Below are 19678 nucleotides of genomic sequence, written 5' to 3' on the forward strand. Positions count from 1 at the left end.
TGTGTGTGAGTGTTATGCCATCATATCAACTTAATCCTCAAATCCTTACGTCTAATATCAGCCCTCGTGACACACAGGGAGGAAAAGTGAGTGAATGTGTGTGTGTGTGTGTGTGTGTGTGTACATGACATCTGTGTTAGTGCCAAGGTGCGCCTCTGGCACTACAGTCATGCATCACTGTGCGTGTGTGTGTGTGTGTGTGTGTGAAGCAGACCGAGTGTCTATAAACATCAAAGTTGAGAGACAGGGAGCTGCAGCTCTCAGGACAGTCTCTGCAGAATGAAACCTCTTTCTGAATATAGGTGAGTATGTCTTGTATATATGTCATAAATATAATGTATATACAGGACACCATCTGCAGGTTTATTGCTGCTGTTCTACTTGACTTAATAACTGATTATTCTGTTAGTTATTTGCATGATTAAATGATTAATTGCAAGGGAAACTTTACTGTATCTGACTCCACTGGTATACACCTCTTCACAAGAGACAATGAGGACCAGCAGTCTTGGGGCAACATCTGGTTCAAAGTCTGACGATCCGGTCTGGAGACCGTTTAGTTAGCAGGACGTCATGTTGCTGAAAACGTCCTGCGTTTTAAGCTACAGGCTGCTCTGTCTGAAAGCACCTTCACGGCGTAGTCGTCTAACAAGGGAACCCTTCACAGCCAGAATGGACGGAAGGAATAAAAACTTTCAACGTACATGAGGACATGCCAGCGTTGTATTAAGACATAGCTGAAAAATGGGAACCTACTCTCAAGGGTTGGTCCGGACAACAGGAGGAACGCGGAGAGACGGGAGGAAAGAGTTGAATGAACTGAGCGAGAAGTGAAGGGAAGTTGAGGGAATATTTGTAAAAAAAAACCAAACAAAGAGAGGATCAGAGAGCAAGTGACAGGAAGAGACAGAGTGAAAGAGTGAGAAAGAGTTTCATGACGGATTGGAGAGAAAAATTGAGAGAGTGGGACGAGGGATGATTAAGGAGGAGAAGCCAGAATTCAGTCAACAGAAATACACTGAACTGACCAATTACATTTAATATAGGCCTGCCACACTAACCTATACTCTCTCCCTCTCTCTCCCTCATTTACCCTCTCTCTACCTCTGTCTCTCACTCACCCTCTCTCTCTCTCCCTCACTCACTCACCCTCTCGCTCTCTCTTTGTGTGCTGCTTTAATAGGATATTGATCGACAGAGAGAGATTCGATTGGCCTGCCAGTGAATTGTGTAATGGCTGCACAACGCCAAGGTCACCCACTGTGAGTGTGTGTGTGTGTGTGTGTGTGTGCTCTGTTCGATACCCCCCCAACCCCACCCCCACCCCACCCCCGACCACTTCTCATCTTCTGGTAAGCTATAGGCTTCAGTCACCCCTGCAGACCCCTGTGTATATACAGGTGTGTGTGTGTTCTCACACATTCACTCTCTCAAATAAGAACTTTCTCTCTTGCAAACACACAAACACGTACACTAGATGAGTAGTACAGGTGTACTTGGTGCAGTAGGTGTTACACACACATATTAATTCAGTGTATTTATATTTGTATGGATGCAAACTCAAATTCACACTCTCACTCATTCATGGACCAGTCTGAGGAGCGTGAGGAGTTGCTGGTTTCTGAAGTTGTTGGTTTTTTTTTACTGCAAATTCATATTTGAAAGAATTATTTCAATGATTTCTCCAATGTTCCTCTACACAGAAACACGGGGGTCACTTTGAAGTATCTCAGCTTTGTTGCTGATCAGGTTTTCAGCCATGCTGGCAGAGTGGCTCTGGGGACCTGTCGATCCGTCCGCCATTTTGGTCCAGACTGAAATACCTCAACAACTACTGCATGGATTTGACATTCATGTTCCCCTCAGGATTCGGTGTAATAACTTTGGTGTTCCTCTAAATTTCATCTAGCGCCATCGTCAGGTCAACATTACATTTTTGTCCAGTACTTTGGTTCTGACAGCCAGCTCCGTTTTGGATCCAGTTCCAAGCTGGTTCCATTTACCCAGATTCATGTTCAATTAATTATCGGATTCGTTCATTCATGTTCTCAGTTTAGTCTCTGTTGCCTCTCTGACACTAAAGACATCGGCGAAGAAGAAAAACCGTTGTCGTACACGAACGTGTGCGAACTCAGAGACGCCGTTGTAAACAGGAAACATGGCCGACCGGTTCGCGTCCCAAAGTCAATGAAACGGCCGCGACATGTGATATCTGCGGGAGGAACGACAGGTCGGTCCTTTAAACATTTATCTGTTGGTCGTGATAAAGTAAGAACTTGTGTTATTTTGATGACTTGAGGAGGACGAGTGCTCGGCCTCAGCCGCCCCCGCCTCACCTGTAGCAGAGCAACGACCAGTTCACCGTCAGGTAACGTCCAGAGCGTCGGGCAGCGTGTGAATCAGAGCTGCAGCAAATTCAGAAGGTTTTGTTGTTACAGTAGGAACAAAACTGTGAGGATCCTCAACAGCCTGTACACCCTGGGCAGCTCCCCCAGCCCCCTCTCAACTGGTCCAGGAGAAATGATATTGTGCTTCTGCATATGTATGACATACACACTGAATGTAGGAATTACGATTAAAAAGTGCTTGAACCTCGAACCTCATCTATGAGAGTGAACAGAATATCTTTGGGTTTGAGGCTGCAAGTTGAAAAGTATAACAGGCAATTTTCACCAGTCTAAAATTTTATCGACAAAACGGAAAATCGATTCGTTGTTAGTCGCAGCCCTACTTTACAAACAGGCGTTCCTACACAACCTGTACAAAACATGCACACACACACACACACAAGTCAGGTGCATTAGCTTTCAACTTACAACCCGGAATGGTTGCTGGTCTCACTCACACACACACACACACACACTAGACTCTCCTGCACTCTAATCTATAAGTTATCCTTCCAGAGCCGCATCGCTGCAAATCTGCTGACCAACACAATACACACACACACACACACACACACACACACACACACACACACACACACACACACACACACACACACACACACACAAGTCAGGTGCATTAGCTTTCAACTTACAACCCGGAATGGTTGCTGGTCTCACTCACACACACACACACTAGACTCTCCTGCACTCTAATCTATAAGTTATCCTTCCAGAGCCGCATCGCTGCAAATCTGCTGACCAACACAATACACACACACACACACACACACAAGTCAGGTGCATTAGCTTTCAACTTACAACCCGGAATGGTTGCTGGTCTCACTCACACACACACACACACACACACACACAGACTCTCCTGCACTCTAATCTATAAGAAATCATTCCAGAGCCGCATCGCTCCAAATCTGCAGACCAACACAAAACACACACACACACACAAGTCAGGTGCATTAGCTTTCAACTTACAACCCGGAATGGTTGCTGGTCTCACTCACACACACACACACAAGTCAGGTGCATTAGCTTTCAACTTACAACCCGGAATGGTTGCTGGTCTCACTCACACACACACACACTAGACTCTCCTGCACTCTAATCTATAAGTTATCCTTCCAGAGCCGCATCGCTGCAAATCTGCTGACCAACACACACACACACAAGTCAGGTGCATTAGCTTTCAACTTACAACCCGGAATGGTTGCTGGTCTCACTCACACACACACACACACACAAGTCAGGTGCATTAGCTTTCAACTTACAACCCGGAATGGTTGCTGGTCTCACTCACACACACACACACAAGTCAGGTGCATTAGCTTTCAACTTACAACCCGGAATGGTTGCTGGTCTCACTCACACACACACACACAAGTCAGGTGCATTAGCTTTCAACTTACAACCCGGAATGGTTGCTGGTCTCACTCACACACACACACACTAGACTCTCCTGCACTCTAATCTATAAGTTATCCTTCCAGAGCCGCATCGCTGCAAATCTGCTGACCAACACAATACACACACACACACAAGTCAGGTGCATTAGCTTTCAACTTACAACCCGGAATGGTTGCTGGTCTCACTCACACACACACACACAAGTCAGGTGCATTAGCTTTCAACTTACAACCCGGAATGGTTGCTGGTCTCACTCACACACACACACACATTATGGTAGTATGAAATGTGTGTGTGTGTGTCTGTGTGATTAAGTGACTATGTGAGATAGCGTTTGCAGGCTCAGTGGCCTGCATCTGATCAAGCAGGTGTGTGTGTGTGTGTCTGTGATTAAGTGACTATGTGAGATAGCGTTTGCAGGGGTCAGTGGCCTGCATCTGATCAAGCAGGTGTGTGAGTGTGTGTGCGTGTGTGTTCCTGGTGCCCTCATCACCCCCAACACACACATAAACACAAACACACACACACATTATGGTAGTATGAAATGTGTGTGTGTGTGTGTGTGTCTGTGTGATTAAGTGACTATGTGAGATAGCGTTTGCAGGCTCAGTGGCCTGCATCTGATCAAGCAGGTGTGTGTGTGTGTGTGCGTGTGATCAATGACTCTTTGATCTGGGGTCTGTGTGTGCTGACAGGCACTTTACATCGGCTATTGTTAGCGGTGGCCGATCGACAGACTTATATAGATCCCGCTACACTCACTCTCTCTCTCTCTCTCTCGCTCCTGCACGTCGGCACTTTTTAAAGGTCATGTTCATCCCTCGTTCTCTCATTCATTCTCTTTTTCTCCCTCTAACGTCCCCTCTGTCTATCACATGTTCATCTCACCCCCCCCCCCCATCTCTGATATTTCCTTATTATTAAATGACTTCAGAGAGAAAGAAGCAGCCGATGATGTAACAGCTGGAAGAGGGTGTCATAAATAATCAAAATACGCTGTCATGATAAAAAGCTCCAAAAAAAAAGAAGAAAAAAGCTATGCAGCTTTTTTCTTTCCGTAGAGAACTGGTGTCAGACCAAAGACAACAGCGAACAGTTTATGCGAGGTGTAACGCACAGATACACAGAGCTTCTAAGTGGATTATCCTGGTGAAATAAAATAAACACAGAGCGGCACATAATCCTCTAAAGCAAGGCAAAGTTACGGACTACTCTGGAAAGTTTTGAAAAGAGTCCCGGTAGGACCGTGGGGCAGACTTACATAGTTCTGGCATATCAGAGTTACAAAAAAATGAATTATTCAGCCGTTTACAGCGAAAGCGTCACCGCCGTCACTTGCTCCGCCTGTCGATGCCAAAATCAAACTGGACGCAGTTTGTCGAGCTCGTCGCGTTCAGCGTCGCTGGCAGAAAATACCGCTTAGATCAACTCAGATTCTACACTGTCCTGGTTTAAGGAATACACAGTGAGGTGTCCTGATATACAAGAATAACAACTTGTGGTGCTACGTCAGTCGAGTTCATTGTATTACCTTATATGGTAACTCTTTGTTTTAAGTCCCCCTATTTAGCAGACTTTTAATAAAAACTTTATAACACACTATAATGTAGTTGTAAAGCAGCTCTAAGGACATATAATGTTTTTATTAATGTCCAGTATTCATCAATAACTAGGAGGGCGCTCAGCAGAGCGCAGACCTCCGCCAAGGCCACCGTCAAACAACATAAACCAGACTTCAGACGAAAAATTTCAAATTCATAGTAAATGATCCGGAGCTGCCCCGAAATGTAATTTGGTTCTTCCCTGGTCCACGCCCCATCCCTCCGACAAGGTCGGCGCAAATCGGTTCAGTCATTTTTACGTGAACCTGCTGACAAATAAACAAAACCAACAAACCAACAGACAACACGGGTGAAAACAGAACCGCCTCTGCTCAGGTAATAACCACTTGGATCTGATTCCAGCTAAAGTTTAGTCTGTTAGAAACCAGTTATACATCTTTCTATTATATTATATGAAGCCACGACCCCTTGTTTGTTTGGTGTCATTTTAATCCAAGGCTAGGGTTGTTTCATCAGTGAGAGCTAGCAGGTAGCACCTGTGGTTGCCTGCATAGCTGCAGTTTAATATACCTCGAGCACTGTGAGAAGAATTAACACTGACAGATCATTCTCCAGTGTTCACCCACAAAAGATGAACATTTAGCCATAACACCTGTTTTTTCATTAATGGGTCTTCAGTCACGTGTTCACTCCATAGCGGAACGAAACAGGCAGAAATACGACAAAAATCCAGTTACATTAAAACAACAGTGTTTGATTTGATACAGTTTACATGACCCATTGAGTAGGACATTTCTTTGCTGTAATGTGTACGTCACAGCTTCTGTTCTTGTTTTGGGATTTTTGGGGGTGGCGTGAACACACCCCCCCATCCCACCAGGGCCCTAGCATTGCTCCAGGCATGCTCAGTGTGTGTGTGTGTGTGTGTGTGTGTGTGTGTGTGTGTGTGTGCGTGCGTGCGTGTGTGTGTGTGTGCTCCTTAAGCTGAGCAGCATCTGGTTTGGTTTGGAGGAACCACAGTAGATCCACTATTGATGAGAGATCTGCAATCCAATCATTGCTCTGCCCATCATTGCTCACTCTCACAGAGGGAGAGAGAGAGAGAGAGAGAGAGAGAGGTGAACTTACTCTGTGAGACTCGTACTAGCTCGGCCACCGTGAAGACTCCAGGTGTCACAAAGCTGTCCTGAAAACCCAGGTGACCTGAGAGACAGAGAGGTTTTTATTATTACATAAATAGTTGTCTTGATTAGGTTATTATTATTGTTGCTGACAGTAAAACAGTTGACCCCAATGGGAAACTGTAACAGGAGAAGCAGCAGTAGTAACAGTAGCAGTACTAAATCTACAGGGAGCAGTATCACTACCAATCGCAGTAGCAGAAGTATCTGTAACAGTTGCAGCAGTAGCACCAGTAGTAGTTGCATGAGCAGCAGCAGGGGCATTAAGAGTAGTGGTATCAGAATTAAAGATAAGAAACGGTATCGGGGCCGATCCAGGCATGTTTTAACGGACTGGTATAAAATAAAGCCACTCTACTGTGTGTCTTTATTGTACTTTGTTTCTTTTCCATATTCCACTCTCTCTTTATCGTATTCTACTGTTTCTTAACCGTGTTCCACTGTGTTTAGAATCTTCTCATTTTTGACTGGTGCTGACCATCGCTTTCACCAGTTAAAATGACAAATGGTACTGACGGCAGGTCATCTAAGCTATCACTAACTAACGTTAATTATGTGAGTATGAGACCTTTCTGCTGTCTGTTTAAAGAGCTCTCTGAAAAACTAGCGTCTTTGCTCGGCCAAAGATTGTTGTACAAGCGTGAGAGGACTCGCTATCGTTGTGGGCCCAACAACTCCAACTGCGTGAGACGTCTTCTCTCGAGTGGGTCACGTCAACATCAATTTTGGAAGTTGCATCCTCCCACTTTTAACTTTCATTCATTTCAGATCAGTAATTTAAGCTTATATACCTCGTAGTTTTGAAACAGGAACCTCAACATTTGGATCAAGGAGCTTGTGCAAAAAAAGGTGTGTCAGATTTAGTTTGGTTCAATGTGTCAGATACATATTTAATCAACATTTAGGTAAAATTAAGTATCGGATGGGAATCGGTATCGGGGTCAAAAAAACGTGGACGTTCCTAATCAGAAGTAGCAGTATCAATAGGAGGCCTAGTACGTTGTATTACTCACAGTATCAGTATTACTACCAGAGTAGTCATATCAGTAACCATAAGTAGGTACACTTTATTTATATAGCACCTTTTTTTAACACAGGTTACAAAGTGCTTCACACGTCAACATCGCATTCAAAAGTCACATACAGATATAACGCACGTACAAACGCAGGAAGCAAACAGCAACCGATTCCCATGCAGAGCACAACCTGGAGGTTATCGAATGTTATAGAGAGGCCGTCCTAAAAAAGGGGGTTTTCAAATGTTGTTTAAATCAGTCAACAGACTCAGCTGATCTAATGGGATGGGGGAGATTGTTCCAAAATCTTGGTGCCAGGGCAGCAGAAGCTCGGTCGCCTTTTTAGTTTGGCACGCGGTCTGGCCAACAGGTTTACGTTGGGTGACCTAAGTGACCGCTCTGTAGAGAAAGGGCTTAGTAGCTCGGAAATGCACGCAGGATCTAAACCGTGTAGGGCCTGATAAGTGATCGAAAGAATCTTAAAATCGATCCCGAGCGTCACTGGCAGCCAGTGGAGTGAGGCTGAAATGGGAGTGATAAGAGGTCTACCGCCAGTCCTAGTTAACTGCTTCGCTGCTGCATTTTGTACGAACCAAAGAACTGCCAGGGCCTCTTGACTAAGACAATGGTAGCAGGAGTTGTAGTGGTGGTAGTAACAGTAGTAGTAGCAGTAGCAGTAGTAGTAGCAGCAGTAGTAGTAGAGCAGTAGCAGTAGCAGTAGTAGTAGTAGTAGCAGTAGTTGTAGTAGCAGTAGTAACAATAGTAGTAGCAGTAGTAGTAGCAGTAGTGGTAGTAGTAGCAGCAGTAGTAGTAGTGGTAGCAGTAGTTGTAGTAGCAGTAGTAACAATAGTAGTAGCAGTAGCAGTAGCAGTAGTAACAATAGTAGTAGCAGAATCAGTGAGGAAGTGAAGCAGAGATGAAAAGTAGATGCTTCTGTTTCCCAACAAGGATAATCACTACCAGCTGGGAGTATTTCTGTGTGTGTGTGTCTACCCGCACGTAGCTGAACCCCAGGGTCAAGGTCTAACACACACACACACACACACACACACACACACACACACACACACACACACACACACACACACACACACACACACACACACACACACACACACACACACACACACACACACACACACACACACACACACACAGTTAAAACCAGAGAGGATATCCTCTCTCATACACATGCTCATGCAGTATGCTGCTCTGCACACTCTGACATCCATCAACACACATACACTTAAAAATCTGTCACACACACTTCCCTGATCCAGACAAACACCCCTCCACTGTGGAATGTGTGAGTGTGTTTGTGTGTGTCTGTGCGTGTACTTCTAGCTTTGTGAGGACCAGTTTGAGTTATAGACCTAATGGAGTGAGGACATTTTGGGAAAGTGAGGACATTGTGTCCGGTCCTCACACTTTCAAATGGCTGTTTGAAGGTTAAGACCTGGTTTTACGGTTAAAGTGGATCGAGATTATTTCTTTGGGACCTTCTCCGGTGCACACGCCGACCTTGGTGGGACCGGTAGTCCTCACGAGGACCAAAGCCGGGTCTTTCTGAGGTCCTGGTTAGGGTTAGGGTCGTGGTTAGGCTGTCCACAGAGCGGCTGTGCAAACTTGTGAGTGCGTGTGTGTGTGTGTGTGTGTGTGAGATAAAACCCCAGCCTCTCTCTGTCTGACCTCCAAGGTCAAATGCAGGTCATCCTGAGAGTGTGTGTTCGTATATGCCTATACTGTATACATGTGTGTTCATAGATTATGCCATGTACAGGAGTGAGTGTGGATGAGCTCTCACCGTTCTCTGGCTGCTCCTTGATATCTGATTCGCTGGCCTGGTTGGGGCTTTCTGATTGGCTGGCTTCTGGAGGGAAAAACAGATAAACACGAATGAGGAAGACTCACACAACAACTGAGATAAATATGCTAGTCAACATGTTAAAAGCACTGTGTACACACAAACAAACACACACACACAAGCTCACAAATGATGCTTCAAATCACTGGGACCGACGTGAAGAGATCGAAAATCAAACCCATTGATACGGAAACATATTAAATATAGAAACATTTACACTCTCAACACGATGCCTGGTTAAATACATACACACGTTTACGCTTTTCCTGTTATATTCTGTTCCTCTGTGTTTTTTTCGAAACATCTTTTAAACTGTAAACTGAATTTAAACTTTCCATTTTCTTTTTAGAGATGTCTGATAGCGTCTGATGCTGTTTGTACGCGGCTGCCTGTGTTTGCTATCTTAAGCTGTTCTCGGGCCTCTTGTGCAAAAGAGATTTTGATCTCAAAGAGACTACCTGATCAAATAAAGGTGTTTTTTGTTTCTGTTGTTTTTAAAAGTGACGTGTTGGATTTGATTTAGGCTGCAGGGCTGAAAACGTCACAACTTTACCATTAAAAAAGCTGATAATTCATTCTTGTTTACATATTTCCAGGGGATCAAGGTGAGTGAATCACAGAGAAGTAACACACTACTACTACTACTACACTCTGCGTGCGGCGGGATGCCTGTATTGATCCTGATTCCACGGGACTTGGGTTTCACCTGGTCTCACACACACAGCGACTCTACCTGCTGCAGCAGACAGACACGAGCAGCGGCAGGAGAAGTTTCCACACCCTCTACAACGTCAGCGAGACCCCCCCCCAGTTCGAAACTTTACTTCTGTGAAGGTACAGAGCTATAAAACACTACAATACCCCGAGCATCTGAAGTAGACCGGGCCCCTTTATACCCCGGACACAGCGATGCAGCTCCGACCCCTGTCAGCAGATTATCTGAACAGATCAGCGGGGGTTAAACGTGGGTCGGATGCTACGGTGGCTTTGGTGACCAGGGGTCTCCATTAGGGGTGGAAATGAATGAACTGACTCCCCAAGAGAAGAGAGAGAGAGAGAAAGCTTGCATGTTATGTAATGCAGCTCTGTCTAAATGTCTAAATCTAGTGACGTAACAATCAGATATTAACCTGTGGCAGCTGTTGATAATATTTCTGGGTCCAAGGCAGGATTCACACGTTCAGTGGACCTTTACTTATTGTTATTAGTTTGTAAACTACTGCGATGCAAATCTATTGTGAGCTTATCCTCTGTTTTATAGATAAACCTAATGTCTGAAAAGTAACTGGTGACAAGGGACAAGTGATAAATGAACCAGAGGGAAACCCACTTTTTTATTCTCCAGCTCTGGAACGTCCTCACTCACGTAGCAAAGCATGTGCGTAACTACACATTAAACAGACAGAGGTGCAAGTCATGTGCAGTTAAATGCATTTAAATTGAATTCTTCTTTTCAGGGGCATTAAAAACCCACTTCTCCTCCACCCATGTGCTCTCTTACAAACAGTGAAGAAACATTAGTTTGTACAATTTTGACCGACACAAGACACCGAAGTAGCCGCACCTGTGCTGTGTTTTATTTAACAAAAAGCTGCTTGTCTTTTGAACAGATCTAGAGCATCAAGGTCTCCTGCTGTAGCTGAAGCTGCAGAGTTGTCCCTCACTTGTCAGACGCTTTGGATGAAAGCGTCTGACAAGTGAGGAAATGTAAAATGATGTGTTATCAGTGGGACTAGCAGGCAGCACCCAGATCAGTCTTCCAGCGTGTTCTCCAACATTTCTCCGGCTCAGACTTTTTGCTTTTTCCTCATTGGGAAAGAGCCGCGGTTCAGATCCCGGGCCGGCCCGTCTTTATGCGACAGTGAGTAAATCTTAAATCTGCACTGCCACAGGGTCGGCAGCCAGTCGGATCGCGAGACAGGCCGCTGCACGGAAAGACAGAGAGTCAGAGGAGTCAGATCTCAATGAATCAGCCCGAACCTGAAGCTGAAGTCACTCTGCTCGTGGCTTTCACCTCACAGGATTTTTCTGAAACGAGCTACATCCTCTAACAGAGAAACTCGTCTCTGCTTTGTGAACGCAGCCCGTTTCCCTCCGTGTCTGCCTCTTTTTTCCCAGCATGCTCTCTGCTCTGATGCAGCTCCGCTCCTACAGATGATTTAGCGGCTTCAGGAGCATCGATCGGCCGCGCTGCAGATAAAATAGGCGGGGAGGGGGGTTGTTGGGAGAAATATTACCCATCATCCCCCTGGAGCCAGCTACCGGGGCCATGACTCAGGACCGGACTGAGATGGATGGATCTGAGTCAGGTTTGGTTTTATTAGAACGTCCGTTAAACGATTATGATAAAATTTAATTATCAAAGTATGTGTGGCTGCATGTTGTGCAGCGGATCTTGGTTTGAACGCTTAGAACTTTCTCTAAATTCCAGTGGAAATGCCAAAGTTCCCAAAAACACCACGTATGCCAGGCTGAATTTTGGGTTCATCTGGAATATCTCCGCCTGACGTACTGATGCAGCCATAAAAACCTGGAGTCTAAGCAACTTTGATGAGGAGCCGGAACAAGATGGTACAGGATTTCTGTGATTTCATTCCGGATGGGAAAGTGTTTTTCTAAATACTTCAAGGGAAATTTGAGGGAGAAATCAGGGTTAAAGCATCTTTGTGTGCGTGTCAGAATAACAAGCGGGAAGAAAAGGCGGCAAAAAGCAGAAAAGGATTCACGTGGTCTCAGGCTCTACAATGGTTTGTTTTATTTCTCTGGTTTTGGATGTTTCGACCTTTTTGAATCACCGACTCTGGAACAAACCTCTTAAAACAGATGAACTCCTTCTTCTTTTCAATCTGTTTTTATTGGAAAAATCACAAAAAAAACTTTCCCTTAGCTGTAAAATCAACTAATAAGACGGCGATATCGGCAGATTAAACAATCTGTATGAGACATATTTATTTATTTCTATTTTTAATTTGAGGATAAACCCCATGAGATGCAAGATCTGGTTTTCAAGGGTCCTCGGGCACAATAAACATGGGATTTAATAGACATTAAAGAAATAAATTCATCAATAGTAGTAATGATAGTAAAAAGGAATAATCCAAGTGACACAAAAGAATCAACAGAAACCTAATCCTCACACACTACATCACTGTTAAAAGAAGTTCAATGAATGAACAAAGCCACAATTATTTGTTGTCTCGGCCTCTTTTTGTATGTTTTTCTCTTGAGTTTCGAGTGTTTCTCGGTACTTTATCCCCTGTAAAGCTGCCTTCTAAACTGTTTCTGTTCATGAACTTAAAATGAGAAGGGAAACTGCCCAGAAAAAGAATATGGTCCAGTTTGATTCCTCCTTTGGTGACGGAGGAATCAAAGGTGGATGAAGTTAAATTAGCTGCTCCAGCAGCTGCACAGACCAATCTGACAAACAGGACTCGAGATCAGGATCATTTCCACTCCAGACTCCAGACACTAGATTTCTTGTTTGTCATTCGTTGTGACCAGTAGATGATATACTCACATTACATTTCTAACAAGTTTTTGCAGTGAGGGACCCCCCCACACACACACACACACACACACACACACACACACACAGACAAAGTGCAGCATTTATCAGCCTTGTTTTGCATGCTGTTCACTGTGTCTGTTCGCTTCAGCAGCCTAAAACAAAGAGCATCAGGCTGAAACCACGGCAACCGGGGGAGAGGGGGGTGGGTTTTTTTTTTTTCTGGGGGAGGGGGGGTAAGGGGTACTGGTGAGGGTTGTGTGTTGGAGGGCACTTTCACACACTGCACCCCGCCCCCGCACCCCCACCTCCTCATTCAGCCGTCACCCCCTCTGTCCAGGTTAATTAAATATGCTAATGAGGCGTGGGAGCAGAACGGACCGTCTGCATCCACCCCCATCAAGGGGGGTGGGGGGTGGGGGGCAGGCATCCAAAAACAGAAAGCAAAATGAAAGCCCTCTGTACACACAAGGAGAAACACTGAGATGGAGCAACAAACCAGTGAGACCAGTGCACACAAACTGGGAATGAACTCCAGTACCCCCCCCTCCTCAGCCACAGGCTTCAAATTAAAGGTCTCTGTTTGACAAGTTGCTGCAGGCTGCACTTTTATTTTGAAGTGTCATTAAGCGTCACCTCCATTTATCCTTTTTCCTCGTCTCGTTAGTTCTTCTCTTTTTCTCCTCAATCTACCTCCACCGCAGACTTCAAAGTAAAAGTCTCTGTTTAGTTACACAAGAGTTGCTGCTATGCTTTTATTTTAAAAATGTAGTTAACTGTACCCTGATCCGACTTCTCTCTAGGCCCAGCTTTTCTTCTTCTCTATTTCCTTTTCTGTCTCTTCTTTTTTCAACATTGGCTTCAAAACAGAACTTATTATTTTTTGTTTAGCCCCCCCCCCAACTCCTCTGTTCCCCCCTTTTTAGTCCCCCTCTCGATTGCAGGCTTCAAAATAAAAGTTTCCCATGCCCCTATTTTGAAAAGTGCCGTTTAACAATCAATGTTCAAAGATGTTTTTTGACTCTCTCTGTCAGAGACTCCAAAATAAAAGCCTCCATTTGGAGACAAAAGCAGCTGCCATCTGTGCTTTTATTTTCCAGCAGAAAAAAGTGGAGTTGACTGAGTCTTTCCCTCCATCTCCCTTTCTCCTCCTCCTCTCCTGGGCTTCATCTAAAGCCTGAGTGTAGTGGACCGTGAAAATAAACTAAACAACACACGTACACACACACACACACACTTTACTAACAAACCAACATGAACACTTGTGTCTCTTCATTCGTTCATCCCTTGTTGCACCTCTGCTGTCATCTCCCATGTGACCAAGAAGAGAAGGAGAGAGAGAGGGGGTGGGCAGAGGTCTCTCTCTCTCTCTCTCTCTCTGTGGGAAAGTCAAACTCTGTGGATCTGGAGGTCGCTCACCCGGCCCTTCTCTCTCTCTCTCTCTCTGACATGAACTGCTGCTTTTCTAGGAAAAGGGGAGCGAGGGAGGGAGGGGTGGGCTACTGGATGATTCCCAGAAAGGCAGAAAAGAGAGAGAGGGGTGATGTGCCTCAGCCCAGTTCACGCTCTATGTCCCTCTACCTCTGTTTCTCTCTCTTTCCATTCTTCTTTCTTGTCCTCTTTCCTTTTCTCTGCCTCCCTTTCCTCCCGCTCATCTTTCTCCCTTCTTACATTTACACGTATTCATTCGGCAGATGCTTTTGTCCAGAGTAACGCTGAAATCTTGGAGAGGTTTTTGCAGAAAGCGACATCATGTACTTTCTGCAAAGACCTGGAGATCTAGAGCAGGGTGGAGCGGCAGAGAGAGACAGGACGGGCACATTAGGTGAGTACGTGCTCTCTAAAGAGACGGGCTTTCAGGGGATCTTTGAAGGCGAAGGTGTTCTGCTGACCACACCGAGTTCGGGAGAGCGTGGTTGGAGGTTTTCTGCCCCGCGGTGACGGCAGGACTAGCCTGCATCTGTTTCCAGATTCCAGTCGCCGTGAAGGTGCACAGAACGTAAACCTTCTTCTTCTTCTCACCTTTCTTTCCCCTTTTTCTTCTAAGAACAACTTGTAAAAGAAATGTCTAAGGCGAAGAAAGGACTTACTGCCCAGCATAAGCACCTCAAAAAACGTCAAACATTTTCACGTCTGCTGCGTCAGGCGCGTCTGTAAGTTAAGCAACGCCGTCGGCGGACACGAATGCAGAGTCACGGCATTTTAAAACCGCGCATGGCCACAACAGCACGGATTAGAGAAAGATCGTGAATGGTTGACAAGAAGGCAAAGATGTGACCTTCAGCCTCCTGCATGAAAGTCAGGTGAGACCTCCACACTACTTCCTCCGCTGGCACTGCACAGCCACACTGGACGTGAGCTGTGAGCTGACAGACACTGGAAAAATACTCCATCGCAAGTAAAGGTCCTGCTTTCCAAATTCCATTTAAGGGGAAGTACAGTACAGAAGTGCTATCAGTTACGTTTACTTAAAGTATTAAAAGTAAGTTGTTACTTCTGCTGATAACGACCTCCTGTGACTGATATAATGTATTACATTATTAATCCTGAGTCAGCGATGCTTCAGCAGCGTTTTACTGCTGGAGCTGCTCCAGGTGGAGCTGATTCTAGCTACGTCACAGACAGGCAGAGAGTTCAGTCCACTGGTTCCCAACCCGGGGGTCGGGCCCCTCCCCAGGGTCACCAGGTCAACCTGAGGGGTCGTCAGGTGATTCAAAAAACAATCTTCTGGTCCACAAAACTAGATTTATTTTTTCTCAATTCTTTCTCTATTGTTGAAATATTGGATAATTTGAACAGTTAGTTGAATGAATTCATCACGTGACAAGGAGCCTCACACTGATTGGATGTCAGCAGTCAAAAGCGAAAAGGTTGGTAACAGGTGGTAAATCTCTGACATCACGTCGATCGTGTTTTACGTAAAACTTTAATTGGAAAAGTAACTGGGAACTAAAGCTGTCAAATAAATGTAGTGGAGTAGAAGTGTGAAGTAGCATAAAATGGAAATAAGTACAAGTGCCCCAAAATTGTACAGTACAGCACTTGAGTAAATGTCCTCAGTCACATCCCACCGCCTCTCTGTCTTCGTCCCCGTGATTCCGTCCCAGGAGAAACCTCACGGACGCTCGTCTCACTTTCCTACTTTCAGTTTTGCTTGTGTTTTTCTTGTGAATCTCAGATTTTGATTTCTGAATGTTAGAGATCTAACCCACGCCCGCTCTCTCTCTCTCTCTCACTGCTGAGTCAGACTGGGATCGTGTCGTCTCTTGGCAGAGCGACAGGAGCAAAGACAGAAAAAAAAGATGACAAAAAAAGAAACAGTGGACTGTTTTGGCGGCCAAGATCTTTCTCTTTTTTCCTCTCTGTTTGGCTAAGAGAGGTCGGCCGTTGACTGGGGCGAGAGACATGCTGACCGTACGGAGACAAAGAGAGAGAGAGCGGCTATAAAGCTGCAGCACAGCTTCGCACACATTTCAAACATTCTGTATGAAGACGAGATGTTGACCTTTTTCACTGGAAGGATCCGTTTGATCAGAAGTGAAAACATGGACAGAGAGTTTCCCGCCCGCCCGGGTCCATGCAGTCCAAAAAAAACAGAACAAAAAACAAAAAACAAAAAAGACAAGCAAGCACACCCTCGTCCTCGGTATCGATCTGAGCAGCGACATGCTCTGATTTAGCTTTTAATGAAATGAGGAGATGTAGGAATTCATTTTTATAAAGGCCACAAATCAGCTGCGTCTGCCGCCCCTTCATCTCACACAGAATAAATTACCTTTATTCATATTCTACTGCACCCAACCACTCGCCCACACACACACACACACACACACACATACAGTATTTATAAGCACAATCCCCGCCCACCAACAACATCCAAACTAAGGCATGAAGATGATCCCCCCCCCACTGATTCACAGGTCTTTGAATAACTACATCTGAGTTATTAATGATTTATGATGCCGTTAAAACAGACCTTTATTTCCAATCATGCTCAGCTGTCAATGGGGTCAAAGTTTACTGAATGGACCTTTAAACACACACCTGTTGTTAAAAATACACAGACGTTAAAAAGAATAATTAAGCAGCGCTGATGTGCTTTGTCATCGTTAGGGACACGAGTCAACCTCAAAATGCTAAAACAATGAGATAAATGAAAATGGAATAAAACCGTGTCTGTTTTTAGCGAGTGTAAGGACGCAGGTGCGATTGGTTCGAGCGCCCGGACAGCACTGATGGATCGGCCCAGAAGATGATGGTATTTTATCTTGTGTGCACCAGTTATTTTCTATCATCAATATCTAGGAAATAAAATACATTTCAATACGTCAAATAATAGTTTAAATACAAAAGCAATGATTTTTTCCTGCGTAAGAGTCAAACGTTATATTCACATTCACTTCATATATCAGCAGATTCTGCAGTTGCATAGTTTCTGCTGCTGTAGATAATTCTGTCCTGAGGAGATTATTTCTGGTCCGTGCGTTTACTCATCGAGGGACATGATGAGCCTTCCTATCAAAATAAGAGACACACTGGTTCTTTTCATAACCTCACTTTATTTGACTTAGTTGTGTTTCAACACATTTTGCAGTTACTGTGTTGTATTTGGTAGATTTTTGTTACTTCTGATGCTTCGTATTGTATATTGTCCATGATGCACACATTACTGTAGTTTTATAGTGCCGTACTATTTATTGGTAGCTGTATTTCCCTCTGCTGCTGTGACACTGTGACTTATTGTTGAATAAATACGGTCTTTAATTAAACTAATGATCCTTTTAACGATTACAAAAAACTTCTTAATGTTAATAATTTTGTCCAGATTTATCGGTACCTCAAAATGTCTTTTATGCCGAGTCCTAAAAATATTATATTTATACTCTGCTGCCCCCATAAGGGCCCACTCACTTCCCCCCGTTTGAACGCACACTCACACACACACACAGTCACAACACGTAAACTCACACCAAAATGTAAGAAATATTAAATATCAGATCGAACACACACTCTCACAAAATAACATCTGAAACAGAGAAAGAGAAGCCGATGGTGTGTCTCTCCGTCAGAGGCAGCAGCAGGAGGAGGGTGCGTTTGTTTTGTGTTTCCAGGCAGCTCTGGAGGATCAAGACCTCGACTTGGCATCTTGAACCCTGGCACAGCTGCACGGCCGGGTCTGCCAGCCAAACACACACACACACACACAAAGTGAAAGACACACTTCTTTTCGCCCCTGATGCGCCTCGCCAAAATAAAAGCCAAGTTTTCTTTTTTGTCGAATTACAACAGATAGAGATACAGACACGCAGAATCTCAGTTTTTCTTTGTGTTGAAATGATTTTTTAATTTGAACCACTCGACACCCTCGGCCTCCATTTTAACATCGCCCACCAGCCGCCATTTTGTGGACGCCCCTTCATATTCCCCACACGACCAAACACAAACCCCGAGTCCCAAAAACAGAACAGACAACACACACACACGGCGTCCAGGGTGGATCGAACACTGACGCCGCAACCTCGGCCAAAATACTCGATGTGTGTGTGCATGCGTTCCGTGTTTTATTTGTATTCCATTAATTATAAAATAAAACTGCACAAACAGACGAGGCAGACGATGCTTTGTTTCGGCAAGACACCGCTGCCAAGACGCCGCCATTTTATGAAGACGGCCAATCTCTCTCTCTCTTTTTCTCTATTTGTAGTTGAAGTCTCTCACCCCTCCGACAGTGTTTAAAATAGAGAGAAAGAAAAAGAGAGAGAGAGAGAGAATCCCGTTAGCCGTCTCCATTGTTGGACGCCCAACCAGCCGCCGCTGCCAAGGAGCTCCTGCCAACTGCAACACACACACACAACACACACACACACACTTACACATGCAGTCAAAAAACACAACCACACACAGATTTCTTCACATTTTTTTGATCACAAACACACACTTAACATTTTTTTTGTCTCACACACACACACTGATACTTGTCCCATGGCCCGGCCTCTGAGTGTGTGTGTGTGTGTGTGTGTGTGTGTGTGGTTGCCCTCTCTCTCTCTCCAGCCTGGCAGCCATCTTAAAGCGTTGGCAACCATTTTGCAGCTTCTGTCTGTTTTCTTTGAGCGGCTGCCATTCGCCACCTTCTGCCAGAACAAAAGAGGCCCAACGCCATTACCAGCCATCCACCACACACACACACACACACACACACACACACACAGACTGACTCAATCACTCACAACAGGCCCTCCAAAACCCTTCAAAAACCTTCCAGGAACCTTCCAAACCCATTTAAATCTGCAGCTAATCAGTCACGGTCTCTAAACTCTAAATTCTAAACAGATTCTCCAGTGATTTCAACTGGAAACCAGCCAGTAAACTGGTCTATAAATATAAATGCTTTTGACCTTTGACCTCTGGTTGGTGATTATCATCGGGCAAAGCAACTAATAGGATGAAATAACTTTTATATGTCTCCTCAAAGATCCTGACTGCTGCGTCAAAGATGCTTCACTCCACTGTTTCTGACAGAGAAGACGCCTGCGATATTTACACATAATGAAAATTTAGGAACGTCGTTCCTGTTTTCCGTATTTATCAGTTTCATTAAAGGCAGACGTGTGAAGTGGGACACATATCTGGATCCCTTCCACTTCAGTCAGATGAATTTTATGGCTGTTTGCCGTGACGAGAGGTATCACTCTGCAGGAGCAGCCTCAGACTCAGTTTGTAGTTTTGTCTTTAACAGGGAGACAG

At 44.8% G+C, this 19678-nt stretch overlaps 1 protein-coding gene across 3 annotated transcripts in view; it reads right to left on the reverse strand.

The window, feature by feature from the left end:
- nfia (nuclear factor I/A) overlaps positions 1-19678 on the reverse strand; it is a 214380-nt gene that overhangs the window by 38636 nt on the left and 156066 nt on the right. For all 3 annotated transcript variants that reach the window (XM_040128396.1, XM_040128398.1, XM_040128397.1), the window contains exons 3-4: positions 9370-9435; positions 6497-6571 (exon numbers count right to left, since the gene is read on the reverse strand). In XM_040128396.1, coding sequence (XP_039984330.1) covers positions 6497-6571; positions 9370-9435 — 141 coding nt within the window. The remainder of the gene's footprint in view (positions 1-6496; positions 6572-9369; positions 9436-19678) is intronic.

The sequence above is a fragment of the Xiphias gladius genome, chromosome 6 (genome assembly GCF_016859285.1).
Source record: "Xiphias gladius isolate SHS-SW01 ecotype Sanya breed wild chromosome 6, ASM1685928v1, whole genome shotgun sequence".
In the NCBI taxonomy this organism is placed as follows: Eukaryota; Metazoa; Chordata; class Actinopteri; order Istiophoriformes; family Xiphiidae; genus Xiphias; species Xiphias gladius.